This window comes from Oenanthe melanoleuca, chromosome 17, assembly GCF_029582105.1.
Source record: "Oenanthe melanoleuca isolate GR-GAL-2019-014 chromosome 17, OMel1.0, whole genome shotgun sequence".
Classification (NCBI taxonomy): domain Eukaryota; kingdom Metazoa; phylum Chordata; class Aves; order Passeriformes; family Muscicapidae; genus Oenanthe; species Oenanthe melanoleuca.
In genome coordinates this window covers 58,519-85,387 of record NC_079350.1, presented here as the reverse complement: position 1 = coordinate 85,387, position 26,869 = coordinate 58,519, and the positions used below count along the sequence as shown (strand labels likewise).

Here is a 26,869-nt window from a genome sequence, read left to right as displayed (position 1 = left end):
TGCAATCCTGTACCCTAAACCGTACTCTAACCCTAACCCATACGCTAATCCTGACCCTAACCCTAACCCTAACCTTTAAACTAAGCCGAAGCCTAACCCTAAAGAGCCTAAGCCTAACCCTAACCCTCACTCTAACCCTAACCCTAACTCTAACACAAACGCTAACCCTAACCCTAACTATAACCGCAACCCCAAAACCTAACCCTAACCCTAACCATAACCCCAACGCAATCCTGTACCCTAAACCGTACCCTAACCCTTACCCTACACCTAGCCCTAATCCAAAGCCGTACGCCAACCCTAAACCTAACCCTAGCCCTAGCCACAACCCTAACCCTAACCCTAACCCAAACCCTAACCCTAACCCTAACCCTAACCCTAACCCTAACCCTAACCCTAAGCCCTAACCCTAACCTTAAGCCTGGTCTTGACCCCTACCCTGACCCTAGCCCTGACCCTGACCCAAAGCGTAACCCTGGCTCTGACACTGACCTTGACTGTAGAACCTACCCCTCACCCTGAGCGTAACTCCAACCCTAACCCCAACGCCAAATCTAAACCTAATCTTAAACCTAAACCGTAACCCATAACCTAACTCGTACCCTAACCTAACCCTAACCCTAACACTAACCCTAACCCTAACCCGTAATCGTACCCGTACCCTAACTCTAACCATAATTTTAACCCTAACCCTAACCCTAATCCTAATACTAAACCTAGCCCTAAACCGAATCTTAAACCTAACCCTAAACCTAAACCTAACCCTAACCCTGATCTTAACCCTAACCATGACCCTAAACCTAAACCTAACCCTTACCCTAACCGTAGCCCTGACCTAACTCTAACCCTAACCCTAAAACAAACCCTAACCCAACGCCAACCCTAATCCTAACCCTAACCCCTAACCCTTACCTAACCCTAACCCTAACGTTAACCCTAACCCTAACCCTAACCCTAACCTGTACCCTCTCCCTAATTCTAAGCCTAACCCTAACCCATATCTTAAGCCTAACCCGTACCGTAACTCTAACCCTAACCCTAACACTAACTTGTAATCTAACCCTAACCCTTACCCTAACCCTAACCCATACACTAACTCTAACCTATACCCTAACCTGTACCCTAACTTCAACCCTAACCTGTGCCCTAAGCCTAACCCTAACCCTAACGCTAACCCTGAATCCTAATCCTAACCGTAACCCTAACCCGAAGCCCTAGCTGTAATCCTAAACCTAACCCTAACGCCAACGCCAACCCCAACCCCAACCCCAACCAAACGCCAACCCCAACCCGAACTCTAACCCTAACCCTAACCGTAACCCTAACCCTGTCCCTGACCCTAACCCTAACCGCAACCCCAACCCTAAACCTAACCCTAACCCTAACCCTAACCCTAACCCTAACCCTAACCCTAACCCTAACCCTAACCGTAACCCTAACCCTGTCCCTGACCCTAACCCTAACCCCAACCCCAACCCTAAACCTAACCCTAACCCTAGACCTAGCCCTAACCCAAACCCTAACCCTAACCCTAACCCTAACCCTGTCCCTGACCATGACCCCAGCCCTAATCCCTAATTCTGGACCTGACCCTGAAGTTAACCCTGACCCTGACTGTGAGCCTAACTGTAACCCCTACCCCTAACCCTGAGCCTGGCCCTGACCCTAACCTTGGCCCTTACCGTGAGCGTAACCCTAACTCTGACCCTGACCTTGACCGTAGACCCTAACCCTCACCCTGACCCTAATCCTAACCGTAACCCCAACCCTAACCGCAACGCGAACCCTAATCCTAACCCTAACCCTTAACCCTATCCCTAACACTAACCCTAAGCCTGACCCTAACGCCATTTGCATCCCCAACCCCAAAGCCAACCCCAACCCCAACTCTAGCCCTAACCCTAACCCTAATCCTGACTCTGACTCTAACCCTAACCCTAACACTAACCCTGACCCTGTCCCTGACCCTGACCTTAACCCTAACCCCTAACCCTGATCCTGACCCTTAGGCTCACCCTGACCCTCACTCTGACCAGAACTCTAATCCCTAATCCTAACCCTGACCCTGTCCCTGACCCTTAGCGTAACCCTGACTCTGACCCTAACCCTGTCCCTGACCCTAACCCCGTCCCTGAGGTTAACCCTAACCCCTAACCCTGACCTTGACCCTGAAGCTAACCTTAATCCTGACCCTGACCATGACTCTAACCCTATCCCTAACCCTGACCCTTACCCTAACCCTAACCTCTAACCCTAACCCTGACTGTGACCCTAACCGTGACCGTGACCCTGAGCGTAACCCTGTCCCTAACCCCTAACCATGACCCTGACCCTGACCCTGGCCCTAACCCTAACCCTAACCCTAACTCCAGAAAGAAAGGAATTCCCATGCAGTACCCACTAGCTGATTGGTCTCATAATTTTGTAGCAGTGTACTGGATTTTTGTACTGGTTATTTTTCGGTCAAAATTTTCATCATTGATACAATTTTATTTTTTTTTTACCACCGTTCTCATGCTAGGGCAGCAATTTTCTCCACTATTTTTCATGAGATTAGTTCCTTTTGGGGTTATTATTGATTAATTTCCTTCTCCTCTGTTTCTTTTGGGGAGTCAGTGTGTTTTAAAGTGTTGGTTTTGTTTTTGTTTTAGAGCAGGTTTTAAAAAATTATTCTTATCTCTTATAGAATGACCCTCATCTCTCAAAGCATGATTCTCATTCCTTTCTTCATCTAATTGTTTTTGCAAAATTTCCACTAAATTTTGTAGAGAGTCAATTATTGTTCTTTCTTCACTTCTTCACATAAAAAGAGTTTCCAGAGCTGCTGTAAGACAGGCGCCCAGAACTGAGCAGAGAATGGTCTTATTTCTGCCCAGTTTGTATTTTGTTTCATGTTGCAAAAATATATCCTATTACATTTTCTAAATTAAACCAGTTACTGTGCGCCCGCTCTTCCCCCCAACTTGGGAGAGTCTGGCATTATATTTAGCTAATAAAGCGAAAAAGGCAGATTTATCTTTTGTATTTTGATTTTCAGTCATTTTGCAAGAAGGAAAGTAAAACCACTCAAGTGAGGTCAACACTTAGTTACACACACAGTTTTTGCTGTGTACAAGCCCCTCTCTACCTTGGGTGGGTGAAGAGACTAGAGTTACACACACACTCCTCAGCCTGCGCAGTTTTCCCCCCTAACTTTAGGAAAGGCAAGTACACATGCACACACAGCCTACGCAGTTTTTCTCCCCTTATTTCAGGGTGGGAAATTTCTTAGGTGTCCTGGGTTGGTGTTATGTCTACTCCTCTCCCTGCCCCCCCCGCCTCCTTGCTGTCTGCCTGTCGCCGTTGCCACTCCTCCCCTGCCTGGGGTGGGGGGGCCCGGGCTTGCTTGCTACTGCTGCTGCTTGGCTTGCCCGGGCCGCTTCCACTGCTGCTGCCCCCGGCTGCTTGCTACCCTGGCTGCTGCTGTTGCCCTGCTGCTTTCTGCCCCAGCTTGCTTGCTGTCCCGGCTGCTGCTGCTGCACTGCTGCTGCCCCGGCTGCTGCTTTCTCCCCTCCCTTCTTCCCCTCATCTTGAAGATCTGTACCGGCTCCAGATGGGGACCTGAACATCAGAGACTGCCTCTGGAGTCTGCCAAAGAAACTTTTTTGCCCTTCCCAGCAGTGACTGTCTGAGCTCGTCCATCCTCACTCACTTTGGTGAACACATTTTTGTCATCTGAGATTGTATTTTCCTTGTGCTGGGGAGTGGTTTTTTGTGTTCGTTAATAAATAGGTTTTTTCCACTTTTCCCCCCTGAGAAAATCCTTTCTGAGCCTGGTGGGGGGGAGGAATTGTGGGGGGGGTTATTTTCTGGGGGGCTCCTTTGGAAGTTTTCCCCCAATTTTGTCCTAAACTTGGACATTAGGAAAGGTTAGTACACATGTATACACACCCTATGCAGTTTTCACCCCTTATTTCAGAAAGGGTAGACACACAGCCTGCATGGTACCCCGTCCTAACTTCTTAGGAAAAGTTAGTATACATGCATACACACCTGTCAGGGTCCACACCACATGCGGAGTCCTGATAGGTTCTTCTAGGGATCTCAAAGCGCAAAAGACACAGCGGGGGACAAAACCAGTTTACTTTTGCAAAAATGCACCTTTATTTAGTGTCAACCAAATGCGATAGAGGGACAGAGAGAGAGAGAGAGAGAGAGAAAGGAAGAGGGGTTGGGATTATAGCTACCAAGACGGGCAGACGATCCTCGTGGAACCAGCCAATAGATGTCCGTTGCCATCCAGGGAGATCTCGGGGGTCTTTAGTTTGAGAGTATCTTTTATAGTCTTTTCCAAGGTGTCGGGCGACTGGCCAAACAGGTGAGAACTTTCAGGGACGCTTTGGGTTCCGTGGGGGGAACAAACCCACAACAAGCCCAAGCGAGTCCTTGTCGATGAAACAAACACAGGGCACTCCATCTCTGACCAGTTCATTGTTCTCGCACCTGTGGGAGCCTTGTTGACTAAACACAGTTCAGTGCACCGTGACTATCCATAAACCAGTCTCCTGAGAAACCAGTCCTGGTCCGATGGGCACCACCTGCGAACAATGGCCTGGTGTTCCTCCCATCCCTGGCCAGCGCCTTTAAACTGCAGTTTGAGGGGTCTTTTTAGGCCTCAGGCGAGGGTCGTTGGGCAGAGCAAACGAGAGGCTTTCAGACGGACTCTCACACCACCCCGTGACCAACGAGCGTCGCCGAGAAAACTCCATCAGCATGATGTTGTAATGTTGTGGCATCTTCAGGACCCGTCATTGGTAACACATCCTGGAAAGTAGGGACAGAAAACATTAGGGATAAGAAGGAAAAGGGAAAAGAAAAAGGAAAAGGAACGAAATAGGCACAAAAATAATAAAGCAAAATAATCACAACAAGATTGATTAAAAAACAATTCTTCAAACAAATCACAATCATATTAGCTAAAATAATTTTTGAACAATCAAAATTAAAACAAATCAATAAAATAACTTTCAAACAATTAAAAATTAAAGCAAATCAATAAAATAACTTTCAAACAATTAAAAATTAAAATAAATCAATATTGATTACAATACATTTAACAAAATTGATTAAAACAATTGTTTTTCCAAAACCATTTTCAAACAAACAAAAAAAAACCTTAACATCGTTAAAACTAATAGTACTGATCATAGCAATTCTAATCAGTTTGCTGTTAAAGGTCTAACTTTTACTGCTCGTGTAATTTGTCTGGTGTCAATAACTTTAGGGGTATCTTTAGCAGATGGGGTAGTGATCAGATTATGTGCTTCCATTGTTGATGCTAATTGTGTCAGCTGTTTTACCATTCTCCAATTCAGGATGTATAGAATGGCTGACAAAATAAAACTGATGAAAACCAAAATCAAAAGAACAACAATGGGATGACACACTCTGTTTAGGATGCTGGTAGCAGTAGGTGACCACCCAATAAGAGTATCCCACCACCTGGCCTCAGCATCCCTTTTTACCCTTTCTAAAACCTGATGTATCTCTTTCACATCATGATGAACTGTCACCAGGGTCTTCTGTCCATTTTTCTTGATATTTTCTAAGATTCCAATTAAGTCCTGGTGAAGCAACAATTGTTTAATAAATGTGAGGTTCATCCCAAAGGGAGCAGGGGCTAACTGGTGAATCAGTGTAAAATTGGATTGCAAAAGGTGATAAGACATAACTGGGACAGTATAGGAAAAGTCACAGCCCATAATCGTGGTGAAATTACAAACACAAAAATTTGAATGATTCTTTAAATGTACTGCTACATTTTCTACAAACACTAAGTTACAAGCAGTCCTTACACACACATATCCATTACCTATGTACACCAGCACTGTTGCAGGAGTCTCATCAAGATGTATTTCAAAATGACAGATATTTTGCTCTGTGTCTAAACAGATGTCTTGGGCCACAATGGCATTGTTTTCACAAATGAAACCCTGTTGCTCCCGAACAACACAAGATTCCAAATTAACAGTTTGCCATTTCTCACCAATTTGGCGGGCCCATTCTCTATGCTCGAAAGGATAGAGAATAGCTCCATCATGATTCAATCCTAATGCAATGATGGGGTATATCAAATGCACTGAAGCGTTGCGTATTATCAGCACAAAGGCTGTGGCTGTATTTGTACTGGGGTTGTAGGTAAAATTTACCAAATTCCACCAGGACTGAAACTTCTTTTCAAAATCATTAGCATTGTCCCAAATTATTGTCCAGATTTCAGTGGGGAAAATACCTTCTTCCCCTTCCCTTATAATTGAGGCAAAAACTGTTTGCATCCCAAGCTGTGCCTGGATACAGCTGAGGGCTAGGGAGATGTTGTTTTGAGCAGCACCAAGAGTGTCAATTATTAATTTGTGATCATTTACATTTGCCTTTTCCCAATCTGGTAAAATGTTTGATAATAACCACTGTTGCGTCCCCAGGGCTGTCAAAGAGGACTGCAGAGGTTGTTTCAATTTGGTCAGGTCTCTGGTGGTGGCAGCCAATTTGTTCATTAATACCTCTGAATCAATGCTATTTAGAATTCCCAATCCTGTCCCCACAACACCGGTTATGTCTCTTGCCATGCGTTTTTTGGAAGGAGTCCATTTCCACAGCCAGGTGGTCTGCCCCTGAAACGAAGTTTGTAAAAAAGGTGAACATTTTGGCTGAATTTCCGAAACATTGTTCTGCATCAAAATTTAACTTGCTTAAGGGACCACGCTGGATTAAACAATATTTGTTGTTGTCCAGTTTTCTTAATTATGTAAGGCCCAATTTCAAAAATCTTTGGCTTCAGCACAACCGGTGGTTGGGTAGTGGGTGTTATAGGCATTACAACATTGACATCAAGTTCTCCCCAGTATTTAGTGTTGTTCTCACCACATATCACCTTGTGAGAGAATTGCGCATCAGTTAGGTTCAACCAACAATTCTGAGTCTCACAGTGTAAAACACGGCCATGAGGTCCTATACCAGAGCTGTGTATGGGTTCAACAAGAGCTCCAAGAATTAACTCACATCGGATGGCAATATCAGAGCCTTTTATTAGTGTAAAGGGTGGAAAAACTTAATTTTTGCTATCCAGCACTAGGGGAAACTGCATACCAGAGTGTGTAATTACTGCAGTTAACACAGGTTTTGCTACAGCATTTATTTTGAACTTGTAAGTCAGACCCTGTAAGCCTGACAGATCTGTTGGGTCATTTTGCCAGTTATATGTCACATAGGTTGGTTTGGTTAAGATAAAATTGTACCAGCAGTCAGTAGGTTCATGCTTACAAAGTTTAGTGATTTTGACATTGTTGGTACTAGGGTCTAGGGTGTAATTACCAACATTATCCTGCTGACTACGCCAATTTAATGTCAGGGTCCACACCACATGCAGAGTCCTGATAGGTTCTTTTAGGGATCTCAAAGTGCAAAAGACACAGCGGGGGACAAAACCAGTTTACTTTTGCAAAAATGCACCTTTATTTAGTGCCAACCAAATGCGATAGAGGGACAGAGAGAGAGAGAGAGAGAGAGAGAGAGAGAGAGAGAGGGAAAATGAGAAAGAGGGGTTGGGATTATAGCTACCAAGACGGGCAGACGATCCTCGTGGAACCAGCCAATAGATGTCCGTTGCCATCCAGGGAGATCTCGGGGGTCTTTAGTTTGAGAGTATCTTTTATAGTCTTTTCCAAGGTGTCGGGCGACTGGCCAAACAGGTGAGAACTTTCAGGGACGCTTTGGGTTCCGTGGGGGGAACAAACCCACAACAAGCCCAAGCGAGTCCTTGTTGATGAAACAAACACAGGGCACTCCATCTCTGACCAGTTCATTGTTCTCGCACCTGTGGGAGCCTTGTTGACTAAACACAGTTCAGTGCACCGTGACTATCCATAAACCAGTCTCCTGAGAAACCAGTCCTGGTCCGATGGGCACCACCTGCGAACAATGGCCTGGCGTTCCTCCCATCCCTGGCCAGCGCCTTTAAACTGCAGTTTGAGGGGTCTTTTTAGGCCTCAGGCGAGGGTCGTTGGGCAGAGCAAACGAGAAGCTTTCAGATGGACTCTCACAACACCCTACACAGTTTTCCCTCCCTTATTTTCAGGAAAGGCAGACACACAGCCTACACAGGTTTTTCCCCCCCTGATTTTTTAGGAAAGGTCAGTTCACATACATACAGTAATAAAGAACAAGAACAGTGCAGTTTTGCCTTTTGCACCAAGAGATCTTTTGTGAATTTCTGAAGACAGAATCCTCAAATGAGTGTAGGGATGCTTTTCACCTAGGTGTGTGCCATTTCCAGGAAATCTGAAATGCCCCCCTTGCTTTCTAGTCTGTCTCACCCCTGTCGAGGTGGCCAGCTAGGTGCGGCTGAAGCAAGATGTCCTTCCCCTGTTACAGACTACACACAACCAGCAGCCCTTCTGTCTGTCAGAAATCCTGTCCATGACGCCAATTTAATGTCACGATCCGCTCAACCCGAGCGGGAGTCATGATGGTTTGTTTGACCCCAGGGTGCAAAAGACACAAGCAGGAGACTCAGGTTTTGTTAAGTAGAAAGCAATAATGCAGTTTATTGAGTGCCAACAATTCAGTTTTGCAGTGGGGGGGGGCGGGGGCGGGGGGAGAGGTAAAGGAAATGAAGTAAAAGAAGAGAGAGGGAGAGAGAGAGAGAGAGAGAGAGAGAGAGAGGAAGAAAGGATGGGGATATGGCTACCAACAGATGGGACACATCTTCGTGGCTCTCCTATGACAGAGGCGTCTTCAATCAGTTGGGGAGAAAGAGATCTCAAAGTCTCTTTAGGAAATTCACTTTTTATAGTCCTTTTCCAAAATGAGTGACCTCTGGCCAAAAGGTGAGAAGATTTATGGACTATTTTATGTGGAGATCATTGCTCCAAGAAACAGGTGGAACAGGATGTTACAGCCAGTGCCCTGCTCTCGAGAGCAGTGTACTGTGGCAAGCTCCAAGCACACCTACAAACAGTCCTTGACAAGCATCCACCTCGGCCAGGCCAAAACTCAGGTCAGAGCAAGCAGAGGGGTCCCGGGATCTCAGTCTCTGTTGATGGTCATGAGGCAGATCAGAGAAACTTCAGACACACTCTTACAGTTGGTTTGCTGGTCGTTGTGTTAAGCTGTACTTGGAGCACACCAGAAGGAACAGGATGGATGGTTCCATAGCCAGAGCAGAATGCGTGGGAGACACCAACCATCAGGTGGATTGAAGCATGGACTTCTAAAGAACATGCTGTGAAGATGATCACTCAGGGCAAAGTAAATGGAGATATTGACTCAGGTTAAAAATGTAAATTGGTGGATGTTACCTTTGGGTTTTTGTTCTCCTCCACAGAGTACTTGGCAATACTGAGTAATATGTCATGTACCATTTCCTTTCACACAGCATTTACTACCCCAAACAAGAGGAACTTAATATACCTAGGGGTGAGGTATTGCTTTTGTATAAGGGTGCTGAATTAGTCCACACTTTAAGCAACTAGGTTTGCTTGCATTATAATAGCAGTGGCCAGTTGTAGAGTTAAGTGGATGCTGCTTAGTTCTGATTGGTGACTGGACAGATGACTTGGTCTTTTGGCCACAAAATATAACTCTATGTGGAGGACAATTTATTTAACTAAACGTGAAGGTATCATTCTGCCACAAAAGTGACATCAAGGGATTGCGGAGTCTGTAACAGTATTTGAAAATTCATTTTCTACATGTCTTGTTAACGTAATTTTTGTTCTTAACACACAGTTATGGATGCCAGGATTATGAGAGCATGTATTATATGGACTTATCAGATTGCAATGGGTCAGTTTACAGGAATACTTTAAATTTGAAGATGAGAATAATTGAATGGTTTCCTTGCGAGTTGAGATATTGCTTTGACTCCCTGCTGTCTGCTGGGATTTCTGCAAGAGCCCTGCAAAATCCTTAGCAGCTGCATTCTTGGTATAAATAAAAAAAAAGTGGGGGATGGGGGAATTATGGAAGGGGATTATAGCTGGTCTGTGAGCCAGTTAATTGATAAGGTTTACTTCTGAAAGGAATTTTATCAAGGCTGTTGGTATGGAGACCGAGAAGGAGAACAAGATAAGCAAGAAGAAACCTGCACCTGAGAAAAGTATTTTGAGTAAAGTCTTGTGAGAAACAGAGGTGGAGATGATTTTACACCAATGAACTTTGTGTTGATCTGTTGTAACCAATGAATAAAATGTAAACTTTGCAGAGTGTATAAAAGACAGCATGCTGTTCTAATAAACAGATTTTAGCCTTCTAATATGTAGTGCATCCTTTCATAGGTCACATCCACCCCAGTCCATCCTAGTCTCTACCTCACAGTCCCTCAAAGTGGCACCAGAGTCCCTCCCACTTCCTCTCAGTCCACAGCCATTCCATTCCCAATCCACTCCCAGTCCTTCTAACTCCACTCCCAGACCTCCACCCTCTCCCCCAGTGCCCCCTCCAGTCCCTCCCAGTCCATTCCTAGTCCTTTTCAGTCCAATCCCAGACTGACAACCTCTCTCCCAGTACCCCGATCCAATCCACTCTCCCCCAGTTTTCCCTCACTCTCTCCAATTTCATTCCCAGTCCCTCTCAGCCATACCAGCCCTCTCCCATCTCTCCCAGTTCCCCCCAGCTGATCCCAGTGTGTCCTCACTCTCTCCCAGTGTCCCCCAGTGTGTCCATCTCACTGTGGCTCTCGAGTTCCCAGCCCAGCCCCAGCTGCCTGCTCTGCTCTGTGATGGATTTCTACCCTGCCCAGAAACACCCCAGAAACAGAGGTGGTTCCAGGGCCAGCAGGAGCTCTCAGGGCATGCGGTGGCCACTGACCTGGTTCCCAATGGGGACTGGATTTCTACCAGCTCCTGGTGCTACTGGAAACCCCAACCCCCAGTTGTGGGGTCACCGCCAGCTGCCAGGTGGAGCATGTCAGACTGGAGCCCCCCCCTGAGCCAGCACTGAAGCACAGCCTGGACCCCACAGTGCAGGGGGAGTGGAGAGGCACTGGGGGAGCTAGGAGGGGGATTGGGGTGTGCTAGGAGTAACTGGGAGGGAGTTTGAGATAGCCTGGAATAAACTGTGAGAGCCGTTAAAGGGTTTAGAATGGCTGAGAAGGAGTTTTAAGGGATGCTGAGGATAGTGGGATAGGGTTCTGGGGGTCTTGGTAGGCAATGGAAGGGAGTTTGGGGGTGCTGGGTGTAACTGAGATGGACTAGAGTGAGCCTGGAAAGGCTGAAAGGAGATTTGGGATGCAAAAGCAGATGTTGGAATAAGGCTGGTTGTGCTGAGAAGAGACTGGAAGGGTCTTGGTGAGTCCCGGTGGGGCTGGGAAGGGACTGGGAGAAGGTTTGGGGATTCTGGGGCAATGGGCGGCAAGTGGGAGGAGACTGTGGGATCCTGAGAGAGACAGGAGGGGCTTTGGTGGGTCCTGGGGAGGCTGGGAAGAGATTGGGAGGAGTTTTCAGGGGGTCCAGGGTGGCCTGGGAGCGACTGGGAGGGTGCTTGGAGGGACTTGGGGTGTCTGTGAGAGATTTAAAGACGTCATAACCCCTGCGGAACCCCCTGGAGGTGCTGCTGGACGCTGCCCACAGCAAGGTGCTGATGGGGATCAGGGTCTCTGTGTTGGGCTTCATCTTCCTGCTGGGGCTTGGCTTCTACCTGTGCAAGAAGGCGGCGGGGGGACGGGGGCGGGGGGGCCAGAGCGTTTGCCCCAGCTCGGTGTCACCCCCTTTTCTTTTCCCAGGGAGCTCCTGACCCAGCAGTGGCTGCAGCCCCTCCCCATCGCCTCAGGTCCAGTCAGAACCCTCCGCTCTGTCCTCGCACCAATTATGGGGGAGGTCGTTTGTTCCCCCCAGCCCTGCTGTCACTCTGCCCCAGCCCAGCTGCTCCCAGTGTTCCAAATTAAGCTTCCCAGCTCACCCTGGTCCCATTTATTGTGGGGTGGGACTGGGGGGACCCCGCAGGGGGATAGTGATTGAGCGGGGAGGGTGCGGTCCAGGTGCAGAACACTGAGTGCTGCGGGTCTGCCTGGCAACCGCAGAGTCAGAGCTGCTCTCCCTGATTGGCTGAATCTTCTTCATCGCAGTCTGACTGGCTGAGGAGAGGCCTGGGAGTTGAGAGAAGGAACAAGACAGATCCTGCCCCAAGCACGGGCACGGAAACAACAGACCCAGCCTGGGCACAGGGAGGGAATTTATTACCAACCAAATCACAGCAAGACAAGGCAAAGGGAGAGAAATCACTCCAACCCCTTCCCCCATCCAACAGTGAAACATCAGGATCATGAATCATCAGGGCTCTGTCCAACAGAGGTCACTGGGGATCATCCAACACCGATCCTCCCATGGGGGATGGAGCTGGAGCAGAGCACGAAGCTCTTCCCACACTCGGGACACTCACAGGGCTTCCCTTAGTGGCGTGCCCGTTGGTGTTGGGTCAAGGCTGAGTTCCAGGAGAAGCTCTTCCCACACTCAGGACACTTGTAGGGCCTCTCCCCGGTGTGGATGTGCCGGTGCAGGATGAGATGAGAGTTGCGTTTGAAGCCCTTCCCACAGTCGGGGCAGCGGAAGGGCCTCTCCTCTGTGTGAATCTGCTCATGTAGGAGGAGATTGGAGCTGGTCTTAAACCTCTTCCCACACTTGGGACACTCGTAGGGCCTCTCCCCAGTCTGGATGAGCTGGTGTTTTCTCAGGGTGGAGCTATCCCCAAAGCTCTTCCCACACTCCAAGCAGGTGTAGGGTCGGTCCCCAGTGTGGATCACTTGGTGCTGCATCAGGTGGGAGATGTCTCTGAATCCCTTCCCACATTTCCCACACTTGTAGGGCTTTTCCCCAGTGTGAACAACCTGATGCCGTATCAGGAGGGAGCTGTCTCTGAATCGCTTCCCACATTCCCCACATCCGTATGGCTTTTCTCCAGTGTGGATCATCAGGTGTCGGGTGAGCTTGGAGCTGCAGCTGAAACCCTTCCCACATTCTAAGCACTTGTGGGGCTTCCCTCCTCCATGAGGCTTCTCTACCAGCTCTGAGCTCTGCCTGGATCTCCGGCCGCCTTCCTGGCTCAGAGAGGGTCTTTCCTCCTCACAGCTCCCTGGGCTGGGTTTGCAGCCCCTCCTCCTGAGGGATCTCCGGGGCTTTTCCTCCTCCTCCATTCGCCCACAGCTCAGGAACGAAAAATCCTGATTTGGGAGAAACAGCAAGAGGAGAGCGACTTGGGTTGGGGGTTCCTCCTTGCCCAACTTCATCTCATGAAGTTATCCGGCATCTTGTGTGTATGAAGCTCCAAAACACAAAGATTCAGATCACAAATTCTCCAAACATCAATACACAGATCAATACCTACCCAAACAGCTAGACTGAACCAAAATCCCCCTCAAAATATAAAGATTCAGACCCTGCAAAAAAAAAAAAAAAAAAGCACCAATATTTACCAGAACAAAACTCAGAAACACCAAAATTCAACCCTGTGAAAATTGTGGAATCCCCCCTCTCCTGTCACCTGCTGCATTTGGTGGGATCAACGCTCCTGGGCCTGGGAGAGACGCTTCAGGGAAGGGTGAAACCTTGTGGTGTTTACTGTTTCTGCTCCTCCTCCTATGTCACTACCCTTCCTCACATTCCTCTTTTTCCTACTATTCCTCTGTCTCCTGCACAATCCCACCTTCTTCTCCCACATGCAGCGTTTGACCATTTTCTTCTAAAACCCTGTTTCTCCTTCCCTTTTCCTACTGCCCCCAGGCCCAGCACCCACAGCCAGCTCCCTCTTCCCCCTAAACCCACAGCATCCCAGCAGATGGAGCAGGGATGGAGCTGGGGCAGCTCAGGCTGGGGCAGCGCTGGGCTCTCGGCCACTCCCGCCCGCACTCGGTCCCCACTGCAGCTGCTCCCGCCATGACAGCGCGGGGGGGCCCGGCCTTGGCGCTGCCCCCTCCCACCTCCCCAAATTCCCCTTGCGGGGGGCGCTGGGGCCCAGGGGGGAGCAGGTGGGGTCTAGGTGGGGAACACTGGGAGCTGCAGCTCTGCCTGACACTGCTGAGCCATCAGCGCCCCACGCCATCTGGGGCGGGGGCAGCGAGGGGAGCTGAAGGTGCCTCACCCAGTTTGGGTGATCGGCTCCCTCGGGGGGCAGCAGCACCGGGCATGGATTGGGTACCCGAGAGTGACCAGGAGACAGACGAGTGACAGATCAGGGGGGCTGTGAAGAGTTGGCAGCCAGAGAGCATTGAAAATCTCAGTGACTACAGTGGGATCTTCAGGGACTAAACACAGCAGGGCACCCATGGAGGGGAGAAAGGGAAAGCCAGCACAAGGAATGATGATCCCAAAATATCTCTGAAGGGTGCCTTGGGAGCATTTTTAGGGTGTTTGCACATTCTCCCAGAGGTAATCAAGGACATGGACACCCAGTGGGGCAATAAGGGAAATCGAGAAGGAATTTAGAAAGCAGTATTCAGGGGATAAGTGGTAAAAATGAGCTGTATTTTATTCCACCAGTGTTACAAGATATGGGGAATGGGTTTGAAATGAAGGAGCTTTTATTTCTTCCTAATTCTGATTGTAATTTACTGAGAAGGGATTTGATGGCTAAATCAGGAATACAAATTAATATTGTAAATGTGATACACAGTTGTGCCTTTGTCTGGCATGTCTGGCAAGGCCAATGCTCAAGCGAACCCAGAAGGTTAGGCCGCTCCAGGAAAACAGAGAAAATTAGATATGGAGTCTCTCAAAAGTACTTTGAAGCAACCAGGACAAGTGATGTCTAAAAGCAATACCCTATTCCAAGCCAGGGAAGGAAGGGCTCACAGCCTTATTATTGAGTCCCTGTTATTGAGGCAGGGCTTTTGGAGCCAGGGATCTCTCCCTATAATGCTCCTATCCTGCCAGTCAAGAAATCAGATGGAATTGATAGAATGCTGCACAATCTAAGAATAATAAATGAGTATTGAATCAAGGGACCCCACAGTCTCAGATCATTAAACCATCCTGAACCAGGTTCCCTCCTCACACTGCCACCATTCAGAACCTGATGTCAAAGATGCTTTCTGGGGATGCCCACTCACACAGGATGGCAAACTCTATTTTGTCTTTGAGTGGGAATAAGAGATAGAAGTGAAAATGGTAAAGACATGGATGCTCCTTCTGCAGGGATGCATGGAAGCACCAGCCTTATTGGGGCAAGCCTTGCAGAAAATATCACAAGAATTTACCCCACCCCCGGGGACTGGGTTAATACAGGATGTAGATGACTTGCTCAAATCATGACGACAAGAAGAAGAGGTAGAACAAGCCTCTGTGAAACGGCTGAATGTTCAGGCTAAAAAGCATCTAGCAGTATTAGAAAAAAATAAGTCCAAATGCTGGAGAAAAACTTTAAACATTTGGGACATATTTTGACTGAATTTTGTGATGTATTGACCCAGAGAAGGACCAGGGAATCTATGAAGTAACGTTATCCAGCAATAAAATGAAGCTGGGACAATTCTGAGGATTAACAGGGAATTGCTGAACCTTGATTCAGGATTCTCTGTTTGAGCCAGAACATGGTATGACTTTTTAACCCCGGATAGCCTCAATATTGTGGTATAAACACAAGAAACAACAAAATCTCAGAAAAATGAAATAAAATGCCCCAGCCATGACTCTTCCAGGGTCAGAAAAAAAAATTTGAATTGTATGTGTGTTATGGCACATATTATAATATTGGATTTGGTAAATATTAAAATTAATCCTATATGTATAATGATGGAAAAGTTGGCTGTAAGAATATAGTTTCTTTTGTTTTTCCATTAACCAGACTTAAAAATAGTAGTGTGATAAATATATTTTTCTTGGACTATAACATGGTGATGTAAAAATCTTTTGTTCACGTAACTAACTCCGAGACTGGGAAAAAAGAAAAGATAATCAGGAAATTCTTCACATTATTGGATTATGGGACAGCAGACACCCAGAGAAGGAAAAAATGTTCATTTACAGGTTGCGGGGGAGAGATTTTGAATAATGCATGAAGATCTATAAATAAGCAACAAGTTAATGCATTTAAGGAGGTGTTTCTGAGTTAGGGTGTGCTCTTGGCTGAAGGCCAAGCACTCGGCTCTTATAACATTTTGCTTTATTGTTTATCTCTCATTGTCTTTTATTAAACCTTTAAATATTTACCAGGATATTGAATCTAGTTTTTTAAAATATGGATATTATACAGGGCCATGCCAAAGGAATTATTGTGCTAAAGTGTTTAACCCTCTGCCCACAGTGGCCTCACTGTCTGCAGAATTGTGCAGCCACAGCTTTAATGGGACCTGAGGCACAAAAACTGATGGCAGGAGGATCTCCTGTTATTCAAGGCTGGCACCAAGTTAAAGCTTTGATAGCCAAAAGAGCCTCTACAAGGATAAGCAGGGCTCGGTGATTACAGAATGACACTTGTTCAGTGGCACAGGAGGATTTAGAATTGAGGACAGGGGAAGGGTTTAAATCAGCCTCCTGTTTGAACAGCCTGCACAGGGGCTGGGAACAAACCCATGGCTGCATTCAAGTGACAGGGCTCCAGAGCCAGTACAGGAGAGATTGATGAGACATTCCCTGGCCTGAGGGATAAAATGTGTTCATGAATGGGTCTGCAAGGGCAGGAGAAGGGAAAAAAGTTCCAAGACATGCTCTGATTAAGGAAAGGGAATTAGAGCAAGGGCAGGTTACCGCCCGCATGGTCAGCTCAACTGGCAGAGCTGTGTGTGCTTGGAAGAGCCTGGCACTGAAATGCCCAGAGCAGGAAGCCTCAAATATCTTCTGCTGACAGCATGGCAGCTAACAGGGTGGCAAAGGCAATTCTGACCTCTTCAGAAATACCTGGATCACTTATGAAGATATTTCTAAAACAAGTAATTCGAAGAGAAGAGATTGTGGAAACAAGAGACTGAGATGAGGAACTAATTTTACATGACAGATCCATCAGGGGCTTATGGCTGCTTTAGGAATACAATGGGACCTCCACAAGCACTGGCACCACAAGAGCTCAGGTCAGGTAGAAAGAATGAATGGGGAAATAAAGAAACTCTTTTAGAAGCTGGTGATAGAAACCAAGATGCCATGAGTATGGCTTTTGCCATTAGCTCTGGCAAGAAGAAGAGCCAGACTCAGGGAAGATATTCAATTATCTCCCTTGGAATTGGTGTTTAGAATTCCTTACCCTGGTAATTCTCCATCTAGTGAAGAGTAATCCTACTTTTGTGTTGGCAGTTAGGTTTGGGCCAAGGATGTGACAAATTTTACTCCTAGGAGAAGTAGAAATAATTAGATTGCATTGGAAATTTTTTGTGTATATTTGGGCAAGGCTCTTACGATGGCAAAATTTCTGTCTGGGTTCTTCAATATTCACCTTTAGAATAGATTTTGCAAAACTAGAAGGGCTTTAAAGGTGATGCTTTAACGCATCAACAGGTAATAGAATATTGTTTGAAAAGAAAAAAAAGAAAAAGAAAAAAGAAAGGAGATTGTGGGCTTGCCACAGGTGAGTCATGGGATAGCTGCTCTTGAACAGAAGCTTAATTCCAGGCAGCCAGAAGAGGAGCTTTAGAAACGCAAATTAACACTGCTGGGGTAAAGTGTGGACAAAGTACCAGGGTCTTCTTGCATGGGGGAGGAACTGGGCTGATTCTCTCTTGCCCTCACCCCAAGCTCTGCCTGCTTGCACAGATGGAATTTGCACAGCTAAAGGCAGAGCCGATAGTGAGGACATCTGACTGCAACAGAAATTGGTTAAGCTGCAAAGGGAAACAGCAAATGGAGAATGTTATGTAAACTTTACCAAAAAAAAAGTGGGGGGCAACATCCCTCTCCCCACTCCAACACCTCCTGTCACTGTCTAGATTATATAGGGTGTATTAGAGTACTGGGGTGTTTTTGCTAGTCCAGAGAAATCAGCTGGGAGTCCAAATATTTGATGATTTAATTAGAGAAAAGTGGTCAATTGATGCAGCCCTGGCTGGAGGGAATGCTCAAAAATGGGGAAAAGATGAACAGAAACCAGAACAAACCCTACAAATCCATGGCCCAGCCCTTGGGAATCTTAATAAATTCATATGAGAAAGAAAATTCACCAATATTTTGAGTACCATAATTAGACAAAAACCAAATATTGTTATAATTATTACTATTATTATTAATACTTATACTACTATTATTGTAGTTGTTATTATTATTGCTATTATTATGTACTAAAGAATATATTATCAGTCCTCAAAATAACAACTGGCCACCTCCAGCTCCTGACCTTCCTGTCGACCAACCCAGGGAAATGAAGAACAAGACATTTCACCATGGGATGGGATCAGATTGTCTATTAACAGAAGGAGGAAGAGTTTGTGCAAAACTAAATTACTCAATCTGCTGTTTGCAAAAAAGTGATAACCGAAAAGTGGTAAAATAGATACCAAAGGAAACAAGAAAGTAGATCATGTACCAGTCCAAATGTAGAAAGGATGGGAAGGGGACACGTTTTCGTGGTTCCCTAGCAGACCACGGGTTAAACAAACGCTGTTCCTCCTCTGATGTGCTGCAGCAACTCTCATCTTTTTCCCATGCACGACACCTTGCTGAGTGCAGCTCATTCAGCAGCTGAGCAAGGGGATGCAGGTGGCAGCCAGGCCTCCTGATCCAGAAACGGCTATAAAATGACAGGCAATGATAGCACTGAAAACAATCCCAAAATCAAAGAAGACCCAGGAAGAAAAGACAGTGAATGAGTGAATCTGCCTGGAAATTGCACCAGGGACTCGTACATGAGAAAGTAAAGGGAGAAATCTTCAGTTTCAGAAAACGTTATTAATTGACATAGCCTGCTGCAAAGCCAAGATCCTGCTCAATTCGTGAACTTCGAGAAAAGGAAACACTTAACAGAGCCGTGAATATCAGATGTTTTGCTAAAGCAGCGGCGCATATTAAGGGGGACATGCAGCAGGCGGATCGGGAAATCTGAACCTTTCAAGTACCTCAGCCAGTGGGGAAAAGGAGAGGGAAATGCGGCCGGGAAAATGACCATAAAAAGGAGGCTGCGTTTTAGAGACGGCATGGCAAAAGCCCATAGCCTCTCCCTTTGTTCATCAATGAAGTCACTTTTACAGGACTCTTCTGTCTCCTTTGTGCACACAAAAGTCTGGCCACGTGAATCTTCCCGCACAGCCCCGGGGCCTCTCTCAAACATCCCGTGCCCGGATCGCGCTCCTGCCGGGGCTCCAGGTGGCTCTCGGCTCCATCCCGGATTCACCCCCAGCTGCCACTGCCCTCAGCTCCCGCTCACCCCGAGCTTCCGCCAGTTCAGGGCAGCCGCGGTTCCTTAGCCCGGTGCCCCAGCCGGGCCCAGGCCGGGCGCCTCTCCTCAGGCGATGCTTCCGAGAAATGGCGGAGTTCGGGGAAAGGGAGGGGAGTCCGTGCGGTGCGCAGAACCCCCCCCAGTCTCGGCGATTGGTCGATTCTGCCGTCACTCCTCGTTCTCGCGCGTTGATTGGGCAGACCGGGGACAAGCCCGGCCTGGGTGCCGCCGCCAGAGCACCCATGTGGCAGCAAAGGTGTCATTGGTGGAGCCTCTGCGCAGACCCGGGAACGGCGGGAACGGCAGCAACGGCCGGAGCCCGGTGAGGCGGCGGCGCAGCATCCCGGGCACAGGGCAGCCACCTCTGTGGTACTCACAGGAACCGGGAGGAGCCAGAGCTGTTCCGGCAGCGGCTCCTGCCGAGGCCACAGCAGGAAGGAGACCGAGGACAGCCGCTCCCGCAGCGCCTTCAGCCCAGGGGGAACACGGGCCGAGCACGGAACAACGAACCCACCAGAGCCCCCTGCCGCCCCCTTCGCCCGCAGCGAGCCCCGAGCCCCCGCAAAACCGAGCGCGCCTCCCACCTGCGCTGGGGCCGCCTCCGAACTCCGCCGCCGGCGCCTCACCAGGCTCCGGCCGCTGCCGCCGCTCCCGGCCCCGCACAGAAGCTCCGAAAATGGCGGGCTTGGCCCCGGGGCCGGGCTTGTCCTCGCTCTGCCCAATCAGCGCGCGGGAAATCGAAGCGTGACCGCCGAATCGGTCAATCGCAGCGAGGGGCGAGCTCTGCCCATTGCACAGACACCCTTCCCTTTCCCCGAGCTCCGCCGTTTCTTGGAAACATCTCCTGAGGACCGGCTCCCGCGCTGTACCCTGAACCGCTGGGAGCTTGGGGTGAGCGGGAGCTGAGTGCGGTGGGAGCTGGGAGTGAGTCCGAAGGGGAGCGGGAAGCCACGTGGAGCCCCGGCAGGAGCCCGAGGAGGGCAAGGGATGTTTGAGAGAGGCTCTGGGGCTGTGCGGGAAAATTCACGTGGCCAGACTTTTGTGTGCACAAAGGAGACAGAGGAGTCCTGTAAAAGTGACTTCATTGATGAACAAAGAGAGAGGCTATGGGCTTTTGCCATGCGGTCTCTAAAACGCAGCCTCCTTTTTATGGTCATTTTCCCGGCTTCACCTCCCTCTCCCTTTCCCGAAAAAATGGAAAACTACTTGAAAGGTTCAGACTTGCCTATCTGCCTGCTGCATGTCCTCTTTAATATGCGCCGCTGCTTTAGCAAAACATCTGATATTCACGGCTCTGTTAAGTGTTTCTCCTTTTCGAGGTTCATGAATTGAACAGGATCTTAGTCGTGCCAACTAGTAAAATTTTCTGAAACTGAAGACTTCTACCGTTGCTTTCTCAGGTGCAAATCCCTGGCCCGAACTCCAAGCACATTCACGCGTTGACTCTGTTCTTCCTGTGTCCTCTTTGTTTTTGGGCTTATTCTCAGCGCCCTCACTCCCTGTCCTTTTGTAGCCGTTTCTGGATCAGGCCTGGCTGCCACCTGCATCCCCTTGCTCAGCTGCTGAATGAGCTGCACTCAGCAAGGTGTCGTGCATGGGAAAAAGATGAGAGTTGCTGCAGCATATCAGAGGAGGAACAGCATTCATTTAAGCCATGATCTGCCAGGGAACCACGAAAACGTGTCCCATTCCCATCCTTTCTACATTTCGAGTGGAATATGATCTACTTTCTTACTTCCTTTATTTTCTGTTTCACCACTTTTGGGTTATCATCTATTTGCATACTGCACCTAGAGTCATTTAATTTTTCGCAACTCCCGCCTTCTTGCTTCTTTCATTCCTCAAGACAAAGACAAACAAGGCTTGAGTAGGGAACAACAAAAATCTTAAAAATTTAAACTAGGTATATTTTCCAAAACCAGCCCTGTTTTTTCGTGATTTTCTAATCCCCCAGCCCAGTGTGTGAGTGTAATTGAGAGCCAGAGTGGAATTGTGCCGTTGTGTTCCCCAGCAGCTGTGGCAGTGCAGGCACAGAAAACAGCGAAGCTGCAGCAGTGGCAGCAGGGATTGGCCCCAGTGGCTGGAGATGCCCAAGGAGGGTGCCCAGGCAGAGGATTTGAGCAGAGGATGTGTGGGCAGGCCCAGGGGCTTCCCCTGCTGTGGAGCCCTGGCTGCTGCTGCGTTGCCTTTAGTGCAGGTTCAATGGGGCCTCCCATGCTGGTGCTGCAGCCAGGAAATGCAAATCTGCGGTGCTTGAGAACCCCTGAGGCCAGGGTGAGGGGTCCCCCCGTGCTGAGCTGTGCTGGGACTGTTCTGTGCTGAGGGACAAATGGAATGGGCTACGGCACTTGGCCACCAGTGGTGCTTCTTTGTACTTAGGCAGAGTGTAAGTCTTGGTCTGATTCCCTTTCCTTAATCACAGTGTGTCTTAAAACTTTTTTCCCTTCTCCTGTCCTTCCTGACCCATCCATAAACACATTTTTTTCCCTCAGACCAGGGAATATATAATCAATCTCTCCTGTCCTGGCTCTGGAGCTCTGTCACTTGAATGCAGTCATGGGTTTGTTCCCTGTCCCTGTGTAGGCTGTTCAAACAGGAGGCTGGGTTAAACCTCTCCCTTGTCCTCAATTCTAAATCCTCCTGTGCCACTGAACAAGTTTCGTTCTGTAATAACTGAGCACTGCTTATCCATGTAGAGGCTCTTTTGGTTATCAGAGGTTTAACTTTATTCCAGACTTGAACAACAGGAGATCCTCTTGCCATCAGGTTTTGTGCCTCAGGTCCCATTAAAGCTGTGGCTGCACAATTCTGCAGACAGTGAGGCCACTCTGGCCACTGGGTTAAACATTTTAGTACAGGAATTCCTTTTGCATGGCCTTGTGTAACATCCACATTTTAAATAACAAGGTTCACTTTCCTGGTAAATATTTAAAGGTTTAATAAAAGACAATAAGAGTCAAACAATAAAGCAAAATGTTGTAACAGCAGCGTGCTTGTTCTTCAGCCGAGAGCACACCTTAACTCAGAAAACACTTCCTTAAATATATCCATCTGTTGCATATTTTTAAGTCTTCATGCATTATTCAAAGTCATTCCTCCCCAACCTGTAAATGAACATTTTTTCCTTCTCTGGGGGTCTGGAGTCTCATAGTCCAAGAATGGGAAGAATTTCCTGATTATTTTCTTTTCTACCATTCTCTGAGTTAGTTACATGAACAAAAGCTTTTTATATTATCATGGTATACTCCAAGAAAAATATTTTTATCACCGTACTATTTTAAAGTTTTTTTAATAGTGAAACTAGAAGAAACTATATTCATACAGCAAAGTTTTCCAACATTATACATGTAGCATTCATTTTAATATTTGCTAAAAGCCAATAATCTAATATATACTCATACACACATATAATTCTAATTTCTTTTCTGAGTTTGGAAGAGCCATGGCTGGGGCACCAAGCTTATTTGTTTTATTTTATTTTCTGAAGTTTTTCTGTTTCTCGTTTCCATACCACAATACTGAGGCTATCTGGGGTTAAATAGTCGTGCAATGTTCTGGCTAGAACACAGAGTCCTCAGTCCAGGTCCTGCAATTCCCTGTTAATCCTCAGAATTGTCCCAATACTATTTTAGTGCAGGTGCTGGGAATTTGCTTGGAGATAGGGCCAGGTGCGTGCACATAAGGAAGAATCAGCAAAAGCCATCAGGTTCAGAAAATGTTATTAACTGACCACACAGACTACTGCTCAGCCAAAGTCCTGCTAAATTCGTGAACTTCCAGAAGGAGAATGAAGATTCATTTCTCGAGTGACCCAAACAAAATGCTTAAAAGATGATTCTTCCATGTCCAATGCATATTTCCCAGCTGTTCCTAGCTCCTGGTCCTTGTGCTCCCCTGCCCTCCCCAGCCCGTATCCCAGAGCCAGTCCCTGTCCTGTCGCAGTGTCCAAATGTGGCCCCCCCGGCAGGCAGGGCCGGCAGCTCTAAGGGGCTGGGCAGTGGCCGGGGCATCCCGCAGCCTCCTGGGGGCCGGGGGCCACTGCCGGCCCTGCCCGGGGAGTGCTGGGCTCAGGCAGCGCCCAGCGCTGAGCCCCGGCTGCCCCACAGCCCCGGCCCGGCCCCACAGCTCCCCACAGGGCCCCAGCCCGTGCTCCCGGTGCCGCCCCTCTGCGCCCACTCCTGCCACTCCACAGCACAGAGAAACCCCCCGTCTGCTTGTCCTGGGGACTGAGGATAGGAAGGATCTGGATCAGCTGGCGACTTCTGAGGATAAGAACCTGCTGAAAAACATCCCAATCCTCAGTATTTTTCTCTTACTGCTCTTTTCTATCATCCATTTTCTTACCACATAGATTCCTCCTGCCTCTATCCTGAACCGTACTCCTGCACACTCCCCTTCACCTATTTCCTTCCCAGCACACCAACAGCATCCATCTCCTGTTGTCTAAATCCCTTCTGGGCTTCCCTTGTTTCCCTGGGTGTCCATGTCCTTGATTACCTCTGGGAGAATGTGCAAACTACCTCTACATGCTCCCGAGGGACCCTTCAGAGGTATTTTGGGATCATCACCCGTTGTGCTTGAAGTCACATCTCCCGCCATTCCCCTCTTGGACCCCGCCTGTGCCCCACCTGGGCCCCAGTGCCCCCCGCGAGGGGAATTTGGAGAGGTGGGAGGGGGGCAGTGCCAAGGCCAGGCCTCCCTGTGCTGTCGTGGCGTGAGTGGCTGCAGTGGGGACCAAGTGCGGGCCGGAGCGGCCGAGAGCCCAGCACTACCCCAGCCTGAGCTGCCCCAGCTCCATCCCTGCCCCTGCGCTGGGGTGCTGTGGGTTTGGGGGGAAGAGGGAGCCGGCAGTGGGTGCTGGGCCTGGGGGCAGCAGGAGAATGGAAGGAGAAGCTGTGTTTTAGAAGAAAATGATCAAATGATGCAGGTGGGAGGGGAAGGTGGGATTGTGCAGGAGGAGGAGGAATAGTAGGAGGAAGAGGAATATGGGAAGAGCAGGGATAGAAGAGGAGAAGAAGCACAAATGGGAAGCAGCACAAGGTTCCACCCCTCCCTGTGTCTGCAGCCTCTCCCCCAGAGCATTGTCCCTCCCACATGCAGCAGGTTACAGGGGAGGTGGATCTACAGTTTTCACAGGGGTGAATCTTGGTGTTTCTGAGCTATATTGGGCAAAAAGTTGTTGCTTTGGTTTTTGCGGGGGGTGAATCTTTATGTTTTGGACGGGATCCTGGCTAAATCTTGCTGCTTCTGGAGTTTTTTTCCTGTGTATTGATGTTTGGAAGATGTTTGGGCTGAATCTTGGTATTTTGGTGGTTCTTAAGGACACAAGGTGCCTAATGTCTTCCTGAGTTGCACTTGGGAAAAGAAAAACCCCCAGCTCAAGGCCATCTTCTCTTGATTTTTCCCTATACCAGGATTTTCCATTCCCAAGGCATGGATGCATAGAGGAGGAGGAAAAGTCCCAGAGTTTCCTCATGCGGAGAGGCTGCAAATCCAGCTGTGAGAGCTGCAAGGTGGAAAGACCCTCCCTCTGCCAGGAAGGCGACCAGAGATCCAGGCGGAGCTCAGAGATGGTGAAGATGCCTCTTGGAGGGAAGAAACCCCACAAGTGCTTGGAATGTGGGAAGGGTTTCAGCTACAGCTCCAAGCTCATCCAACACCAGAAGATCCACACTGGGGAACAGCCCTATGAGTGTGGGGAATGTGGGAAGAGCTTCAACCAGAGCTTCAACCTGATCCAGCACCAAAGGATCCACACTGGGAAGAAGCCCTACAAGTGTGGGGACTGTAGGAAGGGATTCAGAGACCACTCCAACCTAATCCACCACCATAGGATTCACACTGGGGAACGGCCCTATGAGTGTGAGGAATGTGGGAAGAGCTTCAGCCAGAGCTCCAACCTGACCCAGCACCAGAGGATCCACACTGGGGAACGGCCCTATGAGTGTGGGAAATGTGGGAAGAGTTTCTGCACAATATCTCATCTGATGCTGCACCAGGTGATCCACACAGGGGAACGGCCCTACATCTACTTGGAATGTGGGAAGAGCTTTGGGTGGATGTCCTACCTGAGAAGACACCAGCGCATCCACACCGGGGAGAAGCCCTACAATTGTCCTGAGTGTGAGAAGAGGTTTCAGACCAGCTCCGATCTCCTTGTACATGAGCGGATTCACACAGAGGAGAGGCCCTTCCACTGCCCCGACTGTGGGAAGGGCTTCAAGCAAAACTCCCACTTCATCAGATACTGACGCATCCACACCGGGGAGACCTACGAGTGTCCTGAGTGTGGGAAGAGCTTCTCACAGAGCTCTCATTTGACCCGACACCAGCAGAGGCAGCACTAAGGGAAGTCCTGTGAGTGCCCCGAGTGTGGAAAGAGCTTCATGCTCTGCTCCAGCTCCATCCCCCATGGGAGGATCGGTGTTGGATGATCCCCAGTGACCTCTGTTGGACAGAGTCCTGATGATTCATGATCCTGGTGTTTCCGTGTTGGATGGGGAAAGGGGTTGGAGTGATTTCTCTCCCTTTGCCTTGTCTTGCTGTGATTTGGTTGGTAATAAATTCACTCACTGTGCCCAGGCTGGGTCTGTTGTTCCTCTTTTTCTCTTTGGTGAGAATCTTTCCCTGGTCTTATCCCAACCCAGGATCTCTTGGTTAAATTTTCTCTCTCCTGTTTCAGCTGGAGAGGGGCAGGGTCAGCGTGGCTTTCGTGGGTGCCTGGCATTAGGCCAGCATCACCCAGGCCATGGGCACCCCTGAGATCCCAGTGTGGTGATGCATTCCCCCACTTCTAGAACAAGTGCTGACCCAAACTGTGGCTGGGATGAAACATCATTATGACTGGAGCCCGCTCTCTTGTGACCCCATCAGAAGAAATCCCAAAGGAGACCTTTGAACTCTCCTGGGCCACCGTGGGCTGTGACCAGAAGTGTCCCTCTGAGGGGGCCTCTCAGAGCCAGCAAATCCTCTGCTTTTCTGTGCCTGGAGGATCATGGAAACACATGTCCTGGGCCAATCCCCTCACTCCTCAAGGCCAGGTCCTTCGGCCAACAGGAGATGCAAAAACATCTGAAGGGAGGATTTCACTGAGCTCGGAGGGGAATTTTTCACAGGTACCTTGCTTGCACTGACTGTTCCTGTCTGTGTGTATGCCCCTGCACATATGCTATAGCAAATCTGGGAGAAATACAGCTTTCCTAGATATGGAAATACCTTGGATATTTTAGTTATTGTTATGAAGTTACTTAAATGCTGCTAAGTGTTGTTCTTTTGCTAGGTTGTTAAATGTAAGTCATAAGCTAAGTGTTGTTTTTCTCTTAAGTTGCTAAGTAGAACTTGGAAGTTATAGGTATAAGTTAGGTTAAATACTGTTAAGTTTTATTACTCTGTTGAATTCTTAAGGTTTAGTTATAAGTTAAGTTAGGTATGAGTAGAGTGTTGTTCCTCTGTTGAATTGCTAGGCCTAAGGTATAAGTTAAGTTACAAATTAAGGTAGAAGTTAAAGTGGTGCTCAGTGTTGTTACATTTTTAGGCCAGGTTCCTT

General features: G+C 48.3%; 2 protein-coding genes across 7 annotated transcripts; one reads left to right on the top strand and one right to left on the bottom strand.

Moving 5' to 3' along the window:
- Positions 1–3,542: 3,542 nt before the first annotated feature.
- On the bottom strand, positions 3,543–20,022 carry LOC130259967 (zinc finger protein 239-like). Of its 6 annotated transcripts, none has more exons than XR_008841720.1 (3): positions 19,312–19,399; positions 13,357–13,408; positions 3,543–4,803 (listed from the first exon to the last, which is right to left on the bottom strand). XR_008841720.1 is itself a non-coding variant. In XM_056504835.1 (3 exons), exon 3 carries the CDS (start codon positions 13,163–13,165, stop codon positions 12,425–12,427), a length of 741 nt encoding a protein of 246 aa, XP_056360810.1. In that variant the 5' UTR covers positions 13,166–13,192; positions 13,357–13,408; positions 19,908–20,022; the 3' UTR covers positions 12,189–12,424. The 6 variants fall into 6 exon arrangements, 5 of the variants coding, with proteins under 5 accessions (XP_056360810.1, XP_056360809.1, XP_056360807.1 ...); XM_056504835.1 differs by lacking the exons at positions 3,543–4,803; positions 19,312–19,399 and adding exons at positions 12,189–13,192; positions 19,908–20,022; XM_056504834.1 differs by lacking the exon at positions 3,543–4,803 and adding an exon at positions 12,189–13,192 and having other exon boundaries at positions 19,312–19,414.
- Positions 19,410–26,233, top strand: ZNF79 (zinc finger protein 79). Its single transcript, XM_056505465.1, has 3 exons — positions 19,410–19,441; positions 19,524–20,214; positions 24,738–26,233. Exons 1-3 carry the CDS (start codon positions 19,410–19,412, stop codon positions 25,572–25,574), a joined length of 1,560 nt encoding a protein of 519 aa, XP_056361440.1. The 3' UTR covers positions 25,575–26,233.
- Positions 26,234–26,869: the final 636 nt, after the last annotated feature.